Genomic DNA, 23813 nt, shown 5'->3' with positions numbered 1-23813 from the left:
TCTTTAGACCAGTGTGAAAACTGATTAATACAGGTGGGTTCTCTTTTCTTTAGCACAAAATACTTCCCTGGGAATACAAGGCTCTGCATCATTGGGCTTTGATCTAGCTCTCCAGCCTCATCTTGTTACCCTCTCTGGTTTGTTCATGGAGCTGCAGCATGCTGGTGCTCTTCTGGTGACTTGAACACACAAAGTTCAGTCCCTTTACACATGCTTCTGCTGCCACCTGGAAAGTTTCTTCTTCCCTTCTTCTAGTGGCAGCTTCATCCTGTCCTAAGTCTATACTTAAATACCACCTTCCAGGTGCCTTTCCTGACAGCTGTACCTCTATCTGTGGCTTAATTATAACTGTCAGAATGCTTTAAACAAAGTTTAACTCATTTGTCTACTGTTTTATCCTAAGGATGAATCTCAGGTCAAAGATCATGACTGTAATATTCATCATTGTTTTCCCAGATCCCAATGGACACCTGAAACATGGTGAGTGGGTGCTCCAAAAATATTTGTTGCGTAATTCAATAAATAAATGTACAGGGAATCTTGTTTTAGCAAATAGGAGTCATCATAGAAACTTTGACCCTTCTTTTACATTGCATTCTGGTTATCTGTTGCATTATCTTAGGTTCTAGTAAATACAGAATAATTACAATTACCACTGTGTGCTTCTCCTTTGAAAGCAACTTTCCATTTCTCCCAGCCATCAGAGCAAATGTAAAGAGATAGACTGAGATACTATCAAATTATTAACGTATACCACAAATAAATATTTGATTTGAGATTATGGTACTTTAATCACCTATGAAAGATTTGCTTAGTGTTTAAAGGGTGACTATCATTTGTTCTGAGTAATATGAAATCATGTGAAATGTCTAGAAATGTTCCTGACAAGAACTCATTGTCACCCAAAGGTTTAACAATTTAAAAAAATGTCCTCTGAACTAAAACCAATGAAAACAGTATATTCATATTATGTATAATTTTGGAATGAATCTAAAGAATAATAATAAATAAAATTGAGTTTTACTTTTCTATCTAAAAGGTATAAAAACTTCACTTTATACTTTTCTGTCTACAAGGTTTAACTTCGTTCTTGCACACAGTACAGGTACCTTAATAGAATCATGCTTTTAAAGGCAGGGATCTGGCCTAGAAACACCCTGATGACTTGATCTGTTGTGAACTGCTCAATGAAGAGTGAAAGGCTTACAGACGTTCAGCCACAGTAGCCAACACTCCTTCCCAAGATCTGTATTCTAGTAGACCTTGTGCTCTCTTACAAATTAAAAATATTTGTATCAGTGCCTGACATTACTTCACCATCTTATTATAACTCCCTGAGGCACTAGCATCTTTCCTCTGGTTCTCATGTCACTAGCAATTAATTTTATTGCCAAGAATGCTTGCTCTTTTCTCTGAGCTGAATATGTCTGTATAATCTTTTAATGCTTGTACTCAGACCTCTCTTTTCTACTTACTCTATTTCTATTTTTCCAGCCCTTGATTTACCTTCCAGCTAATTATCAGTAATTATTTTGCCTTCAACCCCAAAGTTGTTGGTCATTTTCAAGCAAAAACTTGTACTCCTTCTATTAAAAATGAAAGGCTTCTGGTAGTCTCTTTGTGTTTGAGGAGTCAATCATCAAATATGGCACAATTCAAAAGCCTTGACCTTAAATGACATTTCATATATAGAAATGACTTTGCAGCTTCTACTATGTCAAGATACTATTTATAATATCCTTCAATAGCATGTGAATCAAGGATCTTGGGGGATGGAAAATTGGGCACCAAAGGCATAATCAAAGACAGCAGCAAAAATATGTCTGGCTGTGGCCCAGATAACACTATAATGGCCAACACAGATATTATGTCTGCCGCCCCAGTTTCAATGCCAAACTCAGCAGGCAGAACTCACTGAGACTGCGTGCCTATGTCATATGAGAGGTTTCAAATAAGGAAGCAGCAAGCTGGTTTTCATAATGAATACAAATGTAAGACTCCTCCTACCCAATATGTCCAGCCAGATGATCATGTATTCTAATTTTTTCTTAAGCCCATCAAGAAACAAGCTGGATCTGATGCTGAGGCTTTGAGACTTAAAACAAAGAAATAAAAAGTTTACATGAGGACTTTTTAATGAAAACTAGAGGTACTTTTTGCTAATATTGTCTTCTGCTTCTCCATCTGTCCTAATGTTATCTCATACCACACAAGAAAATACTGGGGTAACTGAAAATACAGTAGTGGTGCTGCTGACTTGAAAATTTTAGTGACTTACAGGAAATCCTATTTCCTTTTAGATTTTAAATTGTATAATTATTTAATCATAAACTGACAAGTTTTTTTTTTTTTTTTTTTCTGAAAGGCTTCTTTAAGAATAATACGAGCTCTGAACTGGTGGTTAATGCTTCAATCTTAAGTACATTTCACTGAAGATTTCAAAGGAATTTTCACAGCAGTTGATTTAGTTAATTTCATGCATTTAAAAATGTGAAAGCTTCACTAAAAAACTTTCCTGGTGCCGTAGGGATTTAAATTAATGCTAGGATAGGACAACGTTCTAAAGGAATGCAAAGGGTCTACCGGGAATTGTTTATAGGAGTTTTTCTTATAATACTATTTAATTGATCTTTATATCAAAAGAGAGCAATTGTTTTTCTCCTGTTTATCCATTCATTTATTTTAATATTTGGTAAGTATTTACACCTTGTGCTCAACCTTGGCACTGAGGTACAAAGATTAATGATACCTTTTTTGATATGAAGGAATTTCTTCCTTACTAGTGGAGGTTTTCACATTAGCAAATAATCATAATACGAATTTTTACTGTAAATAAAGTTGGGGATAAAAGCATAAAAAAGAGTGAGGCTAATTTTGTCACTGTGATGTTGGGAGCAACTTTGGAGAGGAAATGATATTTGAGCCTGGTGTTGAAGAGTGATTAACAATCATTAGGGTTGAGGGTGGGGCGTGCCTGGAATAGTTATGGGAGACTAGCTTTCACATCACAATAAGGTGCTAGAAGGGCCTGACAAAGCACTTTCATGCTAGAATACTTTATAGAAAAATAACAGAGAGTTGAACACTGAGAAAGAATCAGATAAAAATGTTTGACTACAAAAAGGATAAAAGAATAAATGTTTTATTTCCCCCCAACAAAATTCCAGAGTACTAGATCTGGAATTAGAATTCAAAGAGGTAATCAACAAAGGAAAATGGATTTCCCAGGTCTGTATTATTATAAGTTACCTTCATGAGGATATAAAGCGTGAAAACCGAAAGAAATGGAAGACAGTTAGCTAAATCCATAGGCAGGTGCTACACATATATACACCAGCGCATTAGATGAAGCCACAGATAGCGGGAATATATTCCTGAACTTCAGAGTTTGACCTTATACTTTGTAACGATGCATTCACTTATGGTGACTGGCCCAGAACACCTGGGTGAGTGCCTTATTCTGATATCACATTTTCATGCTCTTTACTAGTATTCCAATAAACATACTGCATCATAAAATAATCATTTTAAGAATTACACTATGAAAATAACTATTGGGTACTAGACTTAGTACCTGGGTCACAAAATAACCTGCACAACAACCCCCATTTGACATGACTTTATGTATATAACAAACCTCCACATGTACCTTTGAACCTAAAACAAAGGTTTTTAAAAAGAGAATTATACTATGATACCAAGAAAGAGTACTACAAAGTTTAGGGCTCTACAACTTTTAAAGCATTTTAAAATAAAAATGCACACTTTAGAAAACACAAAGCTCTTTGTCTATCCCAAAAGCAGATCCCACTCAGACTTCACTCACATCTATTAAACATTCCTAGAAAGTTGGTCAAGTTTCTAGACAAAGTTCAAGAGTCCCCCCCTCTTATCCCTATCCTGAATAAGTGTGGAAGTTATCGCTTATTATTGTTGGAGGAAAGAATTTGAGATTGAAAGCAGCCTCTAGTTGCCCAGCTGTGTAGCTTGAAGGAGGACAGTTACTTATTTTGCTGACTCAGTTTCCTCATCTGCCAAATAGAAATCATACTAAGTGTTTTTTTGCTGTGTTTTTGTTGCTCACAGAGATGTTACGAAGGCAAAATCACATAAGTAACAATAAATAACATAGAAGGTTTAAAATCTAATTGAAAGAACCCTAAGATACAAGGATTTGTGTATGTGTGTGGACATGTGCTATATCAACCAACATGTATTAACTCCAAATACAGTAGACTTCCCCTGAGGTAAAGACCCTGATGTTATCTATTGCTCAGATAGTGCTCTCTTCTTTCATTTGGTAAAAGTCCCAAAGCACTCCAAAACTTCAAAGGTAGTAACTCTTTCCCAAGCATAGTCCTTTTAGTAATGGGTAGTAACTAATCCATTACTACATCGTAACGGAAGAATCCTGTGGCAAGCCAGATTCCCATGGTAACACAATTAAATCTGAAACAGGAGTTCTCAGCCTTCTGTTCTTCTCAATCTCTTCTCCTACTCTAAATCCCTTACATTGAATTATGTTTTATTTTTAAGGTTATTCAAGGATTATGGTTGCCCCACTAATTTCCTTAGATGGTTACTGTTATAAAACCAATCACGTTGATTTGAAGAAGATGCATTTATCAGATTGGAAAGCAAGCTGGACATACAGAGTTCTCAATTTTATGCCATTGTGCCCTGACTTGCTTCCCAGGGGTGAAATACTCACACATTTCATACTTTATCAGGATGACTTATACATGTGCCTACTATCACTGTATAGAGTAGACGACAATAAATCACTACAGCTAATTAGGTTTAAACAGTATTGCACTTCTATTCAAGCATTAGAACATTTATAAGGCAATGCAAAAATCCTAAAAAACATTTAAGAATCAGATTAAAACAATTTAGAGATATGAATGTGACTTTTTAATCTTGCAGGTCTCTGTGTTTATTCTGTCAAAGGACAGTTTTCTTATATCAGGGGAATTAAAGTAAATTCTATTCAATAGCTTGCCAAAATCTGCCTGAGCTCCATAGGTAATGTTATGCCAGTAAAGAGGAAGAGTGTAAAAAAGAAAATCTGAAATTTTTATCTCTCACGTGAAACTATCTCTCTAAAAAGACTCCTAAAATGATACGTTCCTACTTCCATAAAGACAATCTTTAGAGGCCTTGCCACATTTTCAGCAAATTCAAACATAAACCCAGCCTCTTCAGCTAGGCATTCCTCACTTAATATTTTGCACTTAATATTTTGAAATATGATACTATAGAATGTTTTCCAAAATTGGAATAGAGACCAAAATTTTAAAGTAAAGGCTACCATTCCACCCAGCTAAGGTAAAATAATGTGTGTGTGTGTTTGTGTATGAGCAAAAAAAAGCAAAATATTTTACTAAAAAGTACAGGATATTTTAGTGTAATCACAGCCATTGAATTTGAAACTTTTTTTGGTAATTTTACAGAAAGTCACACTTTCGCTACTGAGGTTTATTGTCATCTTAAGAGATAAACTTGGTGTTTTAAACCAATAATTTAAAATTGGTGTTTTAAACCAATAATTTCATCCTTAAATTTTGATATAAGTTACACAGATTTGGATTATTTCAAGGTCTCAACAGTTAGTTACAATAGAATTTCCCATTTGAGCAGCAAGGTTCAAGAAGTTTTTTTTTTCAGAACTTTGTTTTATGCTAGGATCCCTTTCATCAACATATAGAATACTAAACTATGATTTGGTTACTCAAAAAAATGAAGGCACTCACATGATTGACTCTCTGATTTATAGTAGGAATCAAACATTTGAACCCAACTTAACACATTTTTTTTTGCCTCTCTGGCACACACTCAACAGTTGACATTTTTCAGAACTGTGATCATGTTGTGTCCAGTGATATTTGAAACAAATCATATGTAATGCTTCAAAAAACATGGAGAGTAAGGATGCAGTCTTTTTGAGATAGACGACATAATAGTGTGCCATTTTTAAAAAGCATCATAGGGAAACATAACAGAGTATGAATTATTTTTCTCCTCCCTCTTTCTTCTCTCTCACATATCCCCTCAGTTCTGGTGTCCTGTTCACACAACACGTGTACTTGGGGAAGTTATTTTGCTTCCCAAGAAAACATGCAAGAACAAAAACATCTTTATTAGCAATTTGAAAGTGACCAGTTTTTCTACTCATCCACAGGGTTAGGAAGACATGAGATCCAAAGCTGAATGAAGTATAAGTGGCAGGCAGTTCTGGGGGAGTAATGAGAATAATATCGCCCAAGAGACTTAGCTCAAAAGTCATATCTTATACTCTGAAGTATTTTTTGCACTTAACCAAGAAAAATTTTTGGCTGGACTAGGTCACAAAATCCCTCAAACTAAGAAAATCATTATAAGTCCTGAGATTGGTGAGATAAAACAGACATTAATTTACTACTGATTTCTTGGTGAATGCAACACGTTATTCATCAGTATTAGCCCACACAGAACCCATGAGCAAATTAGGAAAAAACAGCTCCTTTGGGCAGCTATACCTGGGTGAGCATATGGCTATGAGTGGAAGCACAGCTGAATTCCAACATCCTCTTACTGACTCAAGTAGGCAAACTCATGCAGGGTGTAACCTAAACAACTAGACATGGAGATCCTATTTATACAGATTTCTTTCTTCAGTGCTTTACAAATAGTAAGACAAAAGTAATATAACTAGAACTTCTATCTATAGCCATCACATAGTAGGGTTGTGTCATAGTGAGACTGTAAAATTGTCTACAGCAAATACCAGGTTAAATTTAGGTGATCATGAAATGCTCCTTGATAAAGACTTCTTGTAATAATGTCATCAAAGAGCAACCAAGAAAAGTCTCTCTCCTTGCTGTCACTCCCAGGAGAGGGGAATACTTACCACCATCTTCAACTGCAAAATAGAACATATCACTTGTGGCATTAGCCCCTTCTCTTAAGACATAGCATATTTTCATGTCATCAATGTCAGCTAGAAGATAACCAAAAAACAAGATGATTAATTACCAGAGTAAAATTGATGATTCATTATGGCAAATTGTATTGACTATTAGTTTTCCTATAAACATGTTTAAATTCCTTTTTCCTCCTAAGAGAAACAGTGCTGTTTCATTTCTCAGATCTCTAAGCCCCTAGATTTCAGCTGTCCCATGGAAACCTGATCCCTTACACAGATAAAGAGAGTGGAAGAGTTAGTTTACAATAATAGCAAGGTGTTGCCCCTCCCAGTGGTATTTGCATGTTCATGCACCAAAGGAATGACTATCTAAATATGGAATGTCAGGCACCATGACAGGTGGAAAGCAAGATATTTTGAGGCATGGCAGATTTCCTGGCACTCTTGAAATCACATCCTTTGCCTCCCTGTAGGGAACTGGCCCGCAGAGGACAGAGCTTTGCTCCCTGACTCTGGCTAACTTTTCTCACTTTTTGTGCTGTAGCAGGCTATTTTTTAGCTCTCCAAAGTTTGAGAGAAAAAAATAGGATGATATTTTCAAAACATCACACACATTGAAATAACTGATGACTCCCCGTTGAGAACAAAAAACATCTAATAAAAGTGGAAACAGGCCGGACACGGTGGCTTACGCCTGTAATCCCAGCACTTTGGGATGCTGAGGCGGGTGGATCATATGAGGTCAGGGTTCGAGACCAGCCTGGCCAACATGGTGAAACCCTGTCTCTATTAAAAATTAGCCGGGCAGTAGTGGTGCATGTCTGTAATCCCAGCTACTCATGAGGCTGAGGCAGGAGAATCGCTTGAGCCTGGGAGGCGGAGGTTGCAGTGAGCTGAGATTGCACCACTGCACTGTAGTCTGGGCAAGAGAGTGAGACCCTGTCTCAAAAAAAAAAAAAAAAAAAAAAGTGGAAACCTTTATTCATAGCAGAAAGTTATATCGCCTCAGAAATGTTCCTTATGTTACTTCCTACTCTATCAAATTCACGTGCATACGTTTGTTTTCATTACGAAGACACAATTTTTAAACTTATTCATCCATCTCACCAGTTCCTTTCCTTAATGATGCCACACATACAACATAATAAAAAAATATCATTTTGTTCTGTGATACTTGTAATAGATCATTAATTGATCTGGACTTTTCTAAGACTACATAAAGTCAAGATCATGGCTAAAAATAGCTATGACAATGATAGGTAATATTTATCTATCTAGTGTGCGTTCTATGGTTTTCCATCTCCTAAAAGCTCTAGTAAGTTCATGCTATGGAATTCAAAGGCTTATATAGAAGACAATGGCTTTACGAAATGTTAATCTCAGGTAAGGCAAGGCATTACTTGAGATTAATGCCACAAATTTCTATAACTCCACTTTACAGATGTAAAATGTGTGCTCTACCCTGGCTCATAAAGTTTTGAAAGGTAAGTCATTATTAGGAATACTTGCAGAAGGGAAAATCTGATTTTATAGTTAGTGGTACCTTCCTGCTAATAGAGGTATTTGGAGGTAAAACATGCCTAAGACGTTTGATTTCCCTTAGCACTTCATTTCTCTTTTAAAACAAAATAGTTAATATAGAGATGGGGGCTCACTATGTTGTCCAGGCTGGCCTCAAGCAATCCTCTCACATCGGCCTCCCAAAGTGCTAGGACTATAGGTGTGAGCCACCGAGCCGGGTCCCACCTTTCTAACTCTACTGTAACTTTCCACACTTTCTGCCTAGCTTCACTTTTATCTTTCTGTATGGTTATCTTTTCCAGTAGACTAAAAACCTCTGGGATTTTTTTTTCCTATCTTAACTTCCCACAGTTCTTTGCTTAGGATATTACAGTAGCAAAGGCGCAAATGTTTCTCAATTTAAAATGAAAGGGCTCAGTGGTAGATCACACTTGTATCTCTACCTTTGTATGTATGATGTTTCTGCCAGGGTAAGGACTGAAGCCTCTGCACAACTCTTTGCCTATTTACTCCTATAATTCTTAATTTTATAACCTTCACTTTATCAGTAAAAAAAAAAAAAAGCAGTAAACTCTGCCGACAACACATTTTTACCACAAGAACCACGACCTCTGGCCATGTGGGGAAGACCCTCTTCCAATGTTCCCACCCCTTCAAATTGCATAAGAAAATCTAAAGGCTCTACCAGGAGAAAAGGCTCTGTTTAGCATGCCCAGCATCTGTATCAATGTTTTCTTAAGCAAAATTTGAATCGTTAAGGAATAGTTTCAAAGAAATAAATCCTCACTTTGAAACAGAATTTTAAGAACTTTTTAAAAATTTTTTCAGATAAAGAGAACATAAATGCAACTATATGGCACTCTGGTACCCAAATTTCCCTCCAAGCAGGGCATGTGTTATTGATTAGTTGGAACATACTAAAACCTTTTATATTTTTCATATAACTAATTAATAATTCATGGTTCAAAAAGGAGCCTCTAAAAAAAGTAAGTAAAGACTTTCATTAGCATATTGGTATTCCAAAAGCACCTCTACAAATAACATAAACATACCATAAATGTATATAATGCCTAGCTTTCTTAAGACACAAAAGTAGTAGACAGATAATCTGATAGCCAAAATGTAATCTTTTTGAAGCAAATATCTACGAATTATCTAGGTTTTCTTCTAGTTGCTAAATATACATTAAATTTATTTCAGTTTATCTACAAAACTATTCCGTGAGTTTTTTGTTTGTTTGTTTTTAATTCTAAGTTCATTAACATGTCAGGCAACCACATCTGGTTCAAACTCTTTGAAGACATTTCCGCTTTCCTGAAACTGATTTATAAATTATCCCACAGAATATATCACTATATACTCATTGTAGGGAAGAAAAATCGAGGTACTTGAGACATGCAATTTAGATCTGGATTGGGGGAAACAGGGGCAACTTGGGAAAGAGGTGAAGTTTGAAATAAATAAATGATATCCATAATTTACCTCATCATACGTTGTTAACTTTTCATCAATTTGATAACTTTTAGAAAGGAATTAATTTTTTTCTTCTGGGAACCATTTAGTCATTCAATTTAGGGATAACCTTCTCTGGCCACCTGTGCTAAATTGACCTAATTCGATGCATTGAAAATCCATCAAAATATAGGTTTACCTTATCCCTTCATGATAAAGTAAAAACAAAAACAAATAAAAGGACTGCATAGTCTTCACTCTAAGCACTGCTTTCATTTTTCCTACTGGAAGAAGAGCCATGGTAGCTTTCTGATGGCGCTTTCTCCATTTTTTAAATCACTTATCTAATCTCCATAAATAACAGCTATGAATCAAACTCTAGCCTTGACTTGTTCGAATGAGTGCTGTGTGATTAAATACCAACAGCTTCCCTAGTCAATATTTTGGTTTGTATTGGAATGTGCTAATTTTCCTTAAAAATTCTTAAAAAGTCACATCACATAATAAGCATAACTTCTCTACATTTACAAAGATGATAAAAATTAATCATGGTGACTCAAAGTCAGTAAGAGACAGAACAACTGCCTATAATGAAATAGCATAATTTTTAGAGTTCAAAATTTCAGAAATAATATTCTAATATTGTGAGTTGTTGGACTGAGTCCACAGAATTTAAATTAATTCATTTGCCTGTCTCCATCAAAATAGTTCTTTTAAAAAATCTCTAAATCAGATTTCTTTTTCAGGTCAGAGGAGTAATTTGAAGAACCATTTTCTATTATCTAATATATTCCTTTCATTCTCTTCCCTTTCCATGAAAATAAACCAGTGTAAGACGGCATGGCATCGCTAGCCTCAGAAAGCCTTCACATAAAAGTTTCCTACTGGTCTGGCATGACACTTGGCACTTTGAGGTTTTCCTGTCCCTGCAGGCCCTGGGATACATTCAGGCTTTTAGCCAAGAATCAGGAGGTTGGAGTGTGGAGCTATTTGCCAGCACCTAAAAGAGAGAAGCAGTTCACTTTAACACTGCATTTTGCTACATCCATGTTTATTAAAGCATTTGTTGTCTATGAGTACAACACAGTTGCAGGAAAAGAACACCCCCATTGGGATGCCCTGGGGTTAAGCTCCATCTCTACCCATGGATCCCACATAGGAAAGATCTAGTGTCCATTCTGACATTGTGAGATTTTCATGAAAGCAACCCAAATCCCGCTGTAATGAAAGTTGCATGTTCTACAGAACAGAGTCCTGACTCCCAAGCCAGTATAGTGAATGGGCTTCTCCCTTCCCCCATTAAATGCATAGGACACTTGTCCTTTCTGCCCCAGATTGTGTCCACCCACAAAGGAAATTCAGATTAGCAACACCCTGTTGCCTAAAGACCACAGGTGCCGGAGGCAACTGTTTTTTGTTACTGTGTTTGTAACGGGTGGGAGAGGAGGTTCACGATGATGAAATAATTTCCCCCTTCTACTGTTAATCTTGTTTACATATCTTCATGTTCCCAATAATGAATTAGATGTATATTTTGGTGATGAATATATTGTTATTTTATACATCTTTAAGTATACTTTCCTTTTCCATGTATAGCCTAGTAGCATGCCCTGTACATATATGTCACTGTTATAACTCTAGATAGGTGTTTATCACTTATGTCTCTGGATGAGTATTTGCCTGAGTCATGAAATATTATTAAAAATTTTAAAAATCGAAAAAGTAAATAAATGTAAACAAATCTTTTAGTTACAAAGTTCCTAACAACCAAAACTGTGTCAGAGCAATGCCCTTAAAATTTAATCAAAGTAACCTAAGTTTGAAGGCTTCTTTGGAATAGTAATTGATAATGACAGCACTGTGAATAAACAGTATTTAGAATGCACATCCTTCATTAAGGTACCAAAATGCTTCATGAACCACCTGCAGGATACAACACAGAGGATGCTCAGAGGATAGATATGGCAAATGGAACAGAATTGGAAAGCCTGCTTCAATTTTAATTCACCAAAGTTCGCCCCCTGCTTCAGCAGCATATTCTTGCCACTTTCAAAATACATCAGTACTCCCTCTAATGAAGGTCACTGCAATGGGAGGTAGGACAAGAAGGGAGCCGTCCTCCCAGGGAAGTGAGTCCCTGTATTCTCCCCATCCCCTTTGTTTCCTTCCCTTCTCTTGGACTCTAATTTGATGCTCTGTTTGTGAGGCTTTCAGGGAAGCCATATTCTCAGGAAGCAAGACCTGGAATGTCCTTTGATAACCAAGAAAAGAAACATGAAACATACCTTGTGTGAACTGTGCAATGCTGTGGTTGCCTTTGTCCAGGTTGAGGAGATATCCATGTTGAGGGGCCTCTGTCACAATAAACCTAAGAGAAATGTGTAGGCTGTCTCTGTCCTCCACTTTCAATATTTTGCTTGTGATCATGAACCCCAAGTGGCCAGTGGCTAGAGTGCGAAGTGTAGAGGCCCCCTTATTCACTGCGATTTGGGGGACACTGTTGTCAACAGCCAAGACCTGGATCTTCATCACTTGGGGTCTCCTTGTTTCAAATACTGTATCGGGAAAAACAAAGAAGTCTGTATGTGTGCCATCAGTCACTGTGAAGGAGAAGCTATCTTCACTTGACTCGGTGCCATCATGTTTGTAGCTGATTAAGTTTTCATTCAAGTCTTGCTTGGTAAAAACCATGACAGGTCTGGTATTGTTGAATAGGAGATGGCCATGAATAGGCACCTGGGTGATAGTGAATTTCAGGAGTTTGTCAGGAGTATCTCTGTCTTCGACAGTGAGCTCAAAAGGAGTAATCAGCTTGTTTTCACTTTCACTGACGACCAGGTTGTGGATGGTGACCACTGGCTTTTTATTATCCACATCGCTAATGGAGATACGGAATGTCCGAAAGACAGGGTTACGTCCATCGGTGACTTGAAACTCGAAACTGTCCATTTTCACTTCATCATCAGCTGTGTGGATGTAGTAGATTTTGTTTCCAGCCAGTTGCAGCTGAGTGAAAGATGTGATGGACACTCCAGGCTGATCTGTGCACTCCAGGTGACCTCGCATGGGGGCCCTGGTGATGGTAAAAACCAAGTTTTCATCAGGACTGTTCAAGTCACTAGTGCTTAGTAGGTCTGTTGTGAGAGTGACCTTGCCACCTTCTTTCAAGGACACTCCCTTACTTATCACATCAGGGAAGACAATGTCAATGCTCCCTATGGACACATAAAAGTAACGATCTATGAGGGGATTTATTCCATCAGTCACGTCAAATTTAATTAGGTCCCGAATGCCCTCTCGCCCCAAATGGACATACTGAATTAAATTTCTGTCTACTTCATCCTGGGTAAAATTCATGCCCAGTGTGATATTTTCAAAGGCACCAGTAGGTTTTCGTCTCTGTAATAAGCCATGTCGTGGCCCATAACGAATAATATAAACCAAAGATTTGTCTTCTGAATCTAAATCTGTTGCCATTAATATTTTGTTGTTGATAATCTTGGTATCCCCAATTTCTATTTCTAGTCCATTATTGATAGTCATTCTGGGCGTCTCATCATCAACAGGGATAACTATAATGAGGACCATCTTTTCCACAGAGTGCTTCCCATCTGTTAGTTTAATCATAAAACTGTCTTCCTGGGTCTCAGAGTCATCATGCTCGTAAATAATGCTGGAACTCTCTATGATCTGGTCCAAGGTGAAGCTTTCAACCAAAACCGTGCCATTAATTAGCTGATTCATGATGTGACCATGAGTGGGGAATTGGGTAATAGTGAAAGTTAAATCATCCAGGGGAACATCAGCATCAGCAGCATTGAGAATGGGTGTATCAATTACCAGACTCATGCCTTCCATCACCATAAATTCTCTCATAAACATCTCTGGCTGTTCGTCATTGGTGGGAATGATTACAATGGGGAAGAACTGTCTCTCTGAAAAGTTAATGCCATCAGAACAACGAAAGATAAATCGGTCCTCCACAGGTTCCACCCCCTTATGGACACTCTGGACATAGTTTATGTGGCCCTGCCTGAGATCTTTCAAATTGAAAGCACTTATGGCAATCCCTGCTCTTGATTTCTCAGAGCCTGGTGCTGGAGAAATGTTTTCAACATAACCTGAAGTAGGTTGAATAACTATAGTACACAAGATGTCATCATTCAGGGAATCTATATCTTCAGCACTTATATGCATTGACGTTATAACACTTTTATCACCTTCCATCACTATCAACTGTTCACCTACAGAGATTTCCGGGGCCTGGCTATCAACAGGCAGGATGGTCACCCACATAGTAACTCCTTGGATAGTATTGCCACCAATTCTCCATTCTTGAGACATATCTGACAGACTCAGGTTAAAAGAATCCGCTTTAGGCAATAGGCCTATCTCTCCACTGGTGTGGGTATATACAACAGAGCCCTCCAAGATGTCCCTTTGAGTAAACTGCTCTGCTGGAATGCCATTGACCAAGATTTCCCCATACAAAGGTGGATCTTCCAAGAGGAAAGTCAACATCAAGTCATCACTTTCCTCATTGGTCCCCTTAATAACATTGGCGGTGACTTCAGTAGCCCCATTTTCTAAGACATCTAGATAGGACTCCAGAGTGCCAGTAGGATGACTCAGTACGGGCACTTCATCGTCCACTGGCCGGACATTCACTCTGAGAGTGATGGGCACCACATGATGTCTGTCGCTGACTTCCAAGGAGCAGCTATCAGTCAGGGACTTGTCCCCATTATGGGCATAGGAAACTCGGCCCTGTTTTATGTCCTCCAAGTGGAAGAGACCTCCTACATGCAGGATCTGTCCAGACACTCTCATGTGGCCGTGTTTGGGTGCCTGTGTGAGGGTGAAAGAGATATGGGCAACGTCAGTGTCTACATCATTCACGTGCAACTCTGTCTCACTCAGGATGTGGTGACCCTTCTCCTGAATAGTGAAGCCGGTGTTGAGGATCTCAGGTGGCTGGTTGTCCACGGGCTGCAAGTAAAGAGTAAAGGTGCCTGGAGCCACATTCCCAGCTCGGTCTTCCACCTGGAACTGGAACTGGGCCACTCGAGTAGCCACACCTAATTCTTGACCTGGGGGTCTGTAAGCAATTTTATGATGATTGATCTGGGCTTGGGTAAAATGGGTCACCACGACTGAGGGGTTGTCAGTCAGGACCAAGGTACCCAGTGGGGCTGGTGAGTGGTTTTCATCTGTGTCTGTGGGGGGCTGAGTCACTGTGTAACGCAGTTCTCGGTCATCTGTGTCTAGGTCAGTGTAGCGCAGCCACTTCTTCCTCAGTGGTGTGAGCTGGGATTCCGGTACCACCATACGAAGGGGACAGCCACTGCCCGGCTCTGGAGGCAGGCGATCTACAGGATGGATACGTATCACAAACCGCTGTAGCCCGGACTGATTAGGAGGGTCATGGTTATCCTGGACTCTAAATGTGAACTGGTCTGTGACTGGCCCAGTACTATGGGGCCCGGAGTGTCTATAGAACAGCCTGCCCTCTGTTATGTCCTGCTGCTGCCACTCTGTCACTGTTCGCTCATAAAATGCTCCCTCCTTCCTCCAAAGGCCCCTGAGAAGCTCCTGCTTCTCATGGGGAGGGTGAGCTTGGCGGAGAAGCAGATGTCCCGTAGTTAAGAAGGGTGACTCCAGCACAAAAAGCAGCAGAGAATCATCTGAATCCATGTCAGTTGCACTCAGGGAAAGGGGCAGGATGGGCACTGTTTCACCCTCTGCCAGTGTCAGCCCTGTGTTGGCATTGAGAACAGGTGGCTGGTCATCCACAGGCACTAAGGTGATGGGGAACAGAAACTGTACCTGGTGCCTGCCTCCTCCATCCACCATGCGAAGCACCAGGTTGTCGCTAAGTGAGCCGTCTTTGTCATCATGCTGGTAGACCACCTGGCCAGCTGCCAGCTCAGCCACTGTAAAGCTCTTGGGAGCAGAGCTGCCACTGGGAGCACCCAGAAGGACAAGGTGACCATGCCGGAGCCCAGCCACCACCTCTAGCCGCACTGCTTCTAGGTCATCCTCATCGCTGATGACCAAGTTTTGGGGACCACTGCCTGCAGGGCCTGTGAGGGGCCGAGACTGACCCTCATAGAGAATAAGACCAGTATTCCGGGTGACCACCGGAGCCATTGTGTTCATGGGCTTCACCACTACCATGAAGGCAAAAGGGTCTGAAGCTGCTCCTTCTAGATCCACTACCTCCAATTCCAGTTCAAAGAGACGCTCCTGGTCAGAGTCTTCAGAGGGGGGCTGGTAGGCAATCTTCAGGAGCCGCAGATCCCTCTGAGTGAAGGAGGAAAGGGGCAGGCTGCGATCATCGGTGCTCACCAAGTAGCCCTGGCCAGGCTGGAATGGAGAAGTAAGGTTGAAGATCAACAGGTCAGGGGGAGACTCAGCATCCTCGGCTGCCAGCATGTCTGGGGTCAGGGCCGTCAGTACAAACTGATCCACCTCCATCATCATCATGGCCACGAAACTGGGCTTGGGTGCCGTGTTCTCGGCCCCTCCTCGGATCCTCACCAGAACCTGGAAGTGCTCGCGTTTCAAAGCAGGGCTGCCCACAGGAGCCCCTCGTGAACGAAGCTCCACCACCATGGGCATCCAGTCCCTGTTTGGTGAGCGACTGGCGGCTGTGTGGCGATAGCGCACGCCTAGTTCCTGGAAAGCTTTGCAGTCCATCAGGAGAGGCTCCGGAGCGCCTCCCTCTCTGGCTCCTCCGGGGACCTGCGGGTAGTGGAGGAGCTCTCCATAGCGAGGCAGCGCGCCCAAGCCGGACAGGATGCCTACGCGGCACTCCTCTGTCTCAGGCTGGTAGGCGAACTCCAGGCTCCGCGCGTCCAAGGCATTGCTGGTCCCCAGCAGTTCTTCCACTACCAGAGGCAAATTCCGAGTCACAACCTCCAGCTGGGTGAAGACCACCTCCACCTCCAGTACCAGTGGTAGCACTACCGCCCCTCCGGGCGCGTCGTAGCGCAGCTGCAGCCGGACGCGGTCCCGAGACGGGCTGCGCGCGCCCAGGTGAGAGTAGCGCACCTCGCCAGGGCCGAAGTCGCACGGGAAGCGCTTGGGACTCAGGCGGCCCGGTCGCTGGGCCAGTGCGTCGTTGTCTAGTACCGAAACCGCGCAGCGGTCCCCGGGCTGCACCTGCAACACCAGGTCATGCAGGGGATCCAGCCAGACTTCACGGCCGAAAGGCACCCGGAGTCCGCGGTTCGCCAGCACTATGGCCTCCTCAGCAGGGACCCCTGCAGCCCCCGCGAGACCAGGGGACAGCAGCGCCCTGCCAAAGGCAGCGGGCTGTGCCGGGACGCGGCTTACCAGTGACAGGAGAAGCAGCAGCAGCAGCAGCAGCAGCCGGGGCGGCGGTGGCGGTCCTGGCTGTAAGCTGGTGGAGTTGCCTGTCCGGCGTGAGGATAACCCGGGAGTCCCGGCTGCGTGCATGGTCCGGGTGTTGGGGCTTGGACAGGTCAGCCTGAGAGCATGCGAAGTCAGTCCCCGGGCAGACAACAAGAGACACCGCCGGGAAGTGCCAGGAACTCCGCGCGCTGCCTACGGGGTCCTCCTGTAGCCTGGCTGGGCCAGAAGGATGGCAAAGTTGCGCGGCGCCGTCCGGGCTGGAGCCGCAGCCGAGGAGCCTAAGTCTTCCTAGCCCGTCCAGTTCCGCCGCTCGCGACTCTGTCGCGCGGAGTACTGAATCCCTCCACTTCTACTTTCCAGGTCCCGGGACCCTGGGCTTTGAGGGAAATCCCTCCCCTCGCACCCCCTTGCTCCAGTCCTTCCAGGAGGCCAATCGTTGGTCGGGGGAGGAGGCGCGGAGCTGAGGGTTGGGTAGTAATTTCTGCCAATCAGGTCTTAGAGGCCAAGGCGGGGAAACTGCCTGGAGGGGAGGAGATAGAGGCGCAACAGGTTGTCTTGGAAGTGAGGGGAGAAGTGGTCCGGAGTTGCCCACCCCTGCTTGCGTTTCGCTCTGGGCTGCTATTAATAGATCTGGTACTCCAGCAGAGAAGCCGGAACACACTGCTCTCCTGCATTCACTTCATCTGCCGGCGACCAAGGGTTACCCATTTTAGCCACCCCCCACTCCTCAGCCCTATTCAGTGAAATACCGCGCAGGGCATGGCCATTTCTCAAGGAAACTTGCACAACCAGGGGAAAGTTAGACGCAATGCTTTTTGAGTTTGAAGCGAAACCCAGAACGTCTGAGAAGAAATTCTGGGGCATATTTGCAAAAGAACAGCTGGAATTAAAAGCCATAGCTAGACCAGGTTGCACTCCAGCCCAGCCCCCTTCGGGGCGCCCCCACGCTGCCTTCTCCTCGTAAATTACAATGGGCACAGTCCTCCGATTGGTGAGTTTTTAACAAGCCCCTCCTTTGCAACCAAGGTTCACAGAGTAAAAGGAAAAAAGAGGATTTGGAATGCGTGAGAAATGCAGTCTGATCAGAATCGCTAGTCTTGCACCAAAGAATAAATTCTAGGGAATGTGGCCCCAGGCTTTCCCAAATCCGACTCTGTTAGGGTAGCTGTCATTAAAGACGTTCCTGTTCTCTTCGCAGTAATTAGACCAAGCACAAACTAAACCTACTTGTCAGCATCACATTTCTTTGCATGCCACGAAAATTGATAAATATCCGGAGGGCACACTAAACTAGTTTAGCTCCCATTTCAGCCAGCAGGTTTTGAAGTCAGAGCTTGAGCTCTTCCTGCCCCCTTGTGTTTGTTTGGTTTCAGTAGTGTGTAGATTCCCTTTCTAACAGGTTTTCTATCAACTCCCCTCCCCCCTCAAAAAAGACTCCTTATAATTTAAACTTAACCATTTTCGGATTGGCTCCTCAGCAATCATAGTCAGAATGTTTTATTTAGGATAGTATTATTTTTTTCTCCACTAATGCAAATCTGATTGCTAACAGGAGCATAGAATTGGAGTAATAGTCATAATTGCCCTTTTCCTGCTCCAAGGGATTTTGAACTTGGAAAAGAGAGAAATATAAGAAACTCTCAATGCCTTTTTACTTTTCAGTCTAAATTGAAGCTAGAAGGTGCCTATGGGAGTAATTTCTGTAAGAAATGCCTATCCTTTTAACCCTTTGTGTTTTCAGCTTGAGCTCCTTCAGATCAGGATTTTGATCCTTGCTTGACATAGTTGCAGCTATTTTCCAGGCTGCAGCACAAACTCTGTATGTAAGTATGGCTGGGAGATGCCAGATTCCTCTCCATGAAACCTACTGAGTGGTGTCTGTCTCCAGGAGTCAAAGACAGGAAGTTCTGAAATCTTTCAAAAAGAAGCAAGAGATCAATTTAAAGTAGTCACTCATCCAAGCAAATGTGCAAGCAAGCAAACAGGTAACATTTAGTTAATTAAATATTAATTAAGATTATTCTGTGTGCTCTGCATTGTTGGAGGGGCTTTTAACTACTACTTAGAAATTGATGGATACGTTTCACAATTTATTACAAAATGAGCATCCAGGAACATAGAAGGGATGTGGCCTTTACTTTAAATACATCAGAAAATCCGCCATATAACTCTTTACCAATTTCCTGTTTGCTTTGTCCTTATTATTTTATAATTTATTATGATTATTTATTATTGCATACAGAATTCAAATTACGGAAACATGGGGGGAAATTCTGCTATTCCCTGTTCCAAATTAGAACAAATAAGATGCCAATTAAACTAGAAAACCAATTTCAGAACACGGCTGTTTTTATAGTATATTTCAAATTCTGGTGGTGTGTTTGTATGGAAAAATGTCGTCTGGAAGCAAAGTGGCCCTTACCTAGCCATTGTGACCCTGGGTAAATTCTGAGCAGAACCAGACTAACAGCTTGACCCTTGATGCTTCTTAGTGGCTCCAGGGTTTTCCTTTCTTCCTTTTAAAGTCCAGCTCTGTTTGACTTGCAAGCAATGATAAGATCAGCATTTGAAGTATGGTAGTGTGCCTCAAGGGCAGAGTTCAATATTTTGTTTCATGGTAAGAAAAATACAGGACCACATTTATTTTTACATAGCCTAAGGAAATCAATAAACTATAATCTTTCTGACTTTTTAATTTAGTCTGCCTTGATTGAAGTGATAGAATGATTCTTTAGAGATCATTATTATTTTTTGGTAAATGTCTTAGTTATTTGTTTTGTAAATCAAATAGAAGGTAACACAGACTATCATTTGCCTAAATATATTTTGCATTGATGATCATTGATAAAACAGTGAGATGTCAAATTTTCATTTGTGAGCAAACATTATTGATGAAGATCATCTCTGTTTAGGGTCATAGCTCAGTGTTAAAACATATGAACGCTTAAAATAGCAAGAATTATTATTTTACAGTCAGCATTCTCAATATCACTCAATATCATGACGAATAAGTTAGCAAATGTGATTTTTTTTTTTAACAAAATTCGAGCTTTTCACTTCTTACTTTCTTAAACCTTATAATGCTTCCAATACATACCATGGGCAAAACATTCCTGAAAATGCATTCTTAAATTTGTTTACTACTTTAAAGTCACACCAAAATGTTTTCTCATATCAACTTAAAGTTAAAATTATTGATTGCTAAAACTCACAGACTAACATTAAGCACTAGAGAACTTGTTTTCTAAAATAAAGGAAGCAATGTAATTAATTTGTGATTCAGGCAAGATATTTAGGTGGAAATACGATGGTAGGTCTGGGACTGGAGATCAGACTGGAACTAAAAACACATCTAGTTAAATTTTGAGAATTATAGTTTTCATTATATAGTTTATTTCATTTTCCTTATGCTTCTCCACTGGATCATAATTTTCTAATAGAGAAGATTGCCTCATAGACACTTCAAAAATACTTACAGATGAATTATTGAAGCTTCTTGTGAAACATCCTTATTCATTCTCAACAAATGTTTATTCTTCAATGGCATCAAAACCATAGTTTGACTATAAGCACAAAACTTCACCGATTTCAGAGCAGCACTGAGGGATGAGGACAAACAGATATGGACTCCTTAACCAAGAGCTGGGTTCCAGTAGTGGTTCCGACATCCACTAAACTGTGACTTGTAGCAACCCTCTTTATGTTTTCCAACTATAGTCTTCTCAACTGTAGAACAAGAGAATCAGTCTTTGTGGACAAATTCCCTTTTGGTTTTAATACGCTTGTGGCATAAGACCAAATTTATGGACGACCTGCTTTTTTGCTTCCTCATGTCCCTTGGCCATTGACTATAGGTCTCATTCTTGTCAGAAAGACTATTAATAAAAATATGTCACTGCTACTAGGTCAGAAAATGTAGAACTCAATTTCATGCCCCTTGCCAATGGCTCAATTGTTTCTGCCTAAAATATACAGAACAACATTTGTATTAATTTACATTAACAGCTTAAATACAACATCTCTAAGTAATTATTTTTAAATGAAAAATAAAATTGAAATAAAAGTCTAGAAATGCAAAACTTAATTAAACTCATCATAAGGATAGGTGAATTTTCAAAGTGGATTTATTATTGAGTGACACATGGCTTTACAAGTGCCCAGACTTTCCAGACAAAGCTATGTTCAGATGGGAGTCTATCTGGGTAAGAAGAAAGAGCACTGGACTAGAAACCAGAAAATCTGTTTTGAAACTGGCCATTCCGTTTGCTTGCTTGAAGCTCAGGACCAATTACTATAATCATCTCTGAAAATGTGTAATTGAGGAGAAGGTCATTTATATGCAAATATAAAATGTATATGTATTTATGTAGAGGTATATATGCAAAGTGGAAATGAGGAGAAAGGATCATTGTTTTCAAACATGTTTCTCTCTTTTCTCTCTCTCTTTCTCTGTGTGTGTATTTTCTAGATTTATTTCTTATTATTTAAATTAAAGATTAGAATGTTTCATTATAATAAATGATAATATACCTATCAATTATATCTATTAGTTGTTATTAGTTTTCATTTCTTATCTGTATTTCCATTCTTTCTAGTTGCTTCATCTTTGATTACAATTATGCTTAATTTTTCTCATCTGTAGAATAGCAATCTCCCTTAACAAAGATAGCCCCTCAATCTTTGCACACATCTCTGTTTGTCAGAATCCTGTGAATAATCTATATCTGCTTCTTCAACTTTTTCATCAAACTGACTCATGAACCTTCTATAAGGTGATGCTCACGTCACAAGTTACCTTGACCACAACTCCTATCTCTCTCTCCAGTCCATCAAGTTTGGGAAAATCTGTTTCCACAGTGTATCTTACAACTGTCTTGTCTTTCCACTACTGTCTGTCATTATCCTAGCTCAGTTCACCATTATTTTTCATCCAAGTTTCTTCGAATTATAGCCTCTCATTGCTTATTGAATGAAACTCATTCTCTTCATCTTTACATTCCATAACTCATTCTCTTCATCTTTGCATTCCATACTAAACTACAGATTTTTTTTGTGAACACACTGACTGTCTTGCTTCTAGACCTTTCCTCATCTCACATGTTTTTACCTTTAATTTTTGGTTCACTCTGCTCTTCTATTTTTTTTTTTCTGTAACATGATCCCTGTCTGTCCTTGGGAATCAGTCAGCCTTACAGACCATTTATTACTTCCTTATTTCATATTAGAGGAAACAGAGACAAGGAGGTTAAGACCTGGGAATCGAGCTGGAAAGAATGAGAGATTCCTGATTCCAAGGACTGGTGTCTATATCCTTCATTATGGACAGTTTGACCTGCAAGGATGATGTCGGATCCTTCCTTTTCCATGGAATCTTTGTCATCTATGCACTTTAACACAAAGTATGCAACTTTTAATTGTTTCTCACCACCTTCTTCCTTTTGCACCAACTCCATTGTATATTTCTCATGTGAGGCCACTCTCTGCTACCATAAGCTGTGTTACACTTGCCTGTGTTCTTGTGCCCTTTACTACTTTGAAAGCATCTTGAGCTTACAGACTGCATCTTGCTCATCCTTTAACTCCATAAAATCCTTAATAAATACAGGTCACATTAAATTCGATTACAGTTTATTCTTTCTCAAGTACTTTCAGTTTAAATAAAACTCAGTCAGATCTCACAACAGCTTTGTGAGGGAACCAAGCATATTATTCAGTTTTCTTAGTAACAATCAACAGAAACTGACTTTGGCTGAATTAAGCAATAGAGAAATGAAAATATATTGAATAGTTCCCATAATTCTTGGAAAGACTCAGGATCTGGGAAGATTGAGCATAAAGATCAAAACAAATGAACAGGAACCAAAAGCTGAGGCCACTCCAAGTAATGGCCTGGTGGGTACTGCACTGTGGTCTCTGCTGGACACTGGGCCCTACAGTGACACCCCTACTCTGGCCAGCACCTGATATGAGTCAGCAGCCCTGAAGCCTCTGTCTGTCTCTGTTGCTCTTGGACTCTGTATGTCACTGCAGCCACTGACCAAATAAACCTTTCTCTGTCACTGGGTATTCAAAAGTCTAAGTAGGATGGTATTATTCAAGCTTAAGTCATAGGCCTATGCCCTGGTTGCCCAAGACACAGGGGAATGAGGAGTGAGTGTTGGCCTTTTAGACTCCTAGTGTTGAGTGGCTCCCCTACCACTAAGAATCCTGCTATGGCAGTTTCTCACCTCATGGTGGAGGAGAGGTTTACATTCAGGGGAGCTCAACAAAACCAAGGCTCATTGTAACAGGACAGGTATAAGCATTAGCATTTTATATTTGAGGAAACTGAGACATCACAGTGTTCAGTAATTTTTACAAGTTTGCATAAGTGTGGATGAAGTTAGAATTAAATAAATTAGTTAGATAAAATTAAAGGAATTGGAATTTAAGTAATCTAACTACTACTACTTTGCTGCTGGTCTGTTCTTTCTTTTCCAAAATTATATGACAAAAATAACTTTTTCTTTTTTTGAGATGAAGTCCCGCTCTGTCGCCAGGCTGGAGTGCAGTGGTGCAA

The 23813-nt window shown here is 40.4% G+C and overlaps 1 protein-coding gene across 1 annotated transcript in view; it reads right to left on the bottom strand.

Moving 5' to 3' along the window:
* FREM2 (FRAS1 related extracellular matrix 2) overlaps nt 1-17738 on the bottom strand; it is a 180171-nt gene extending 162433 nt beyond the window's left edge. Inside the window, 2 exon segments of the mRNA XM_050766107.1 lie at nt 6890-6979; nt 12163-17738. Coding sequence (XP_050622064.1) covers nt 6890-6979; nt 12163-17338 — 5266 coding nt within the window. The 5' untranslated portion in view covers nt 17339-17738.
* Nucleotides 17739-23813: the final 6075 nt, after the last annotated feature.

Source organism: Macaca thibetana, chromosome 17, assembly GCF_024542745.1.
Source record: "Macaca thibetana thibetana isolate TM-01 chromosome 17, ASM2454274v1, whole genome shotgun sequence".
Taxonomy (NCBI): Eukaryota; Metazoa; Chordata; class Mammalia; order Primates; family Cercopithecidae; genus Macaca; species Macaca thibetana.
The sequence above is the reverse complement of the archived record's forward strand: the minus strand, read 5'-3'. Positions and strand labels throughout refer to the sequence as shown.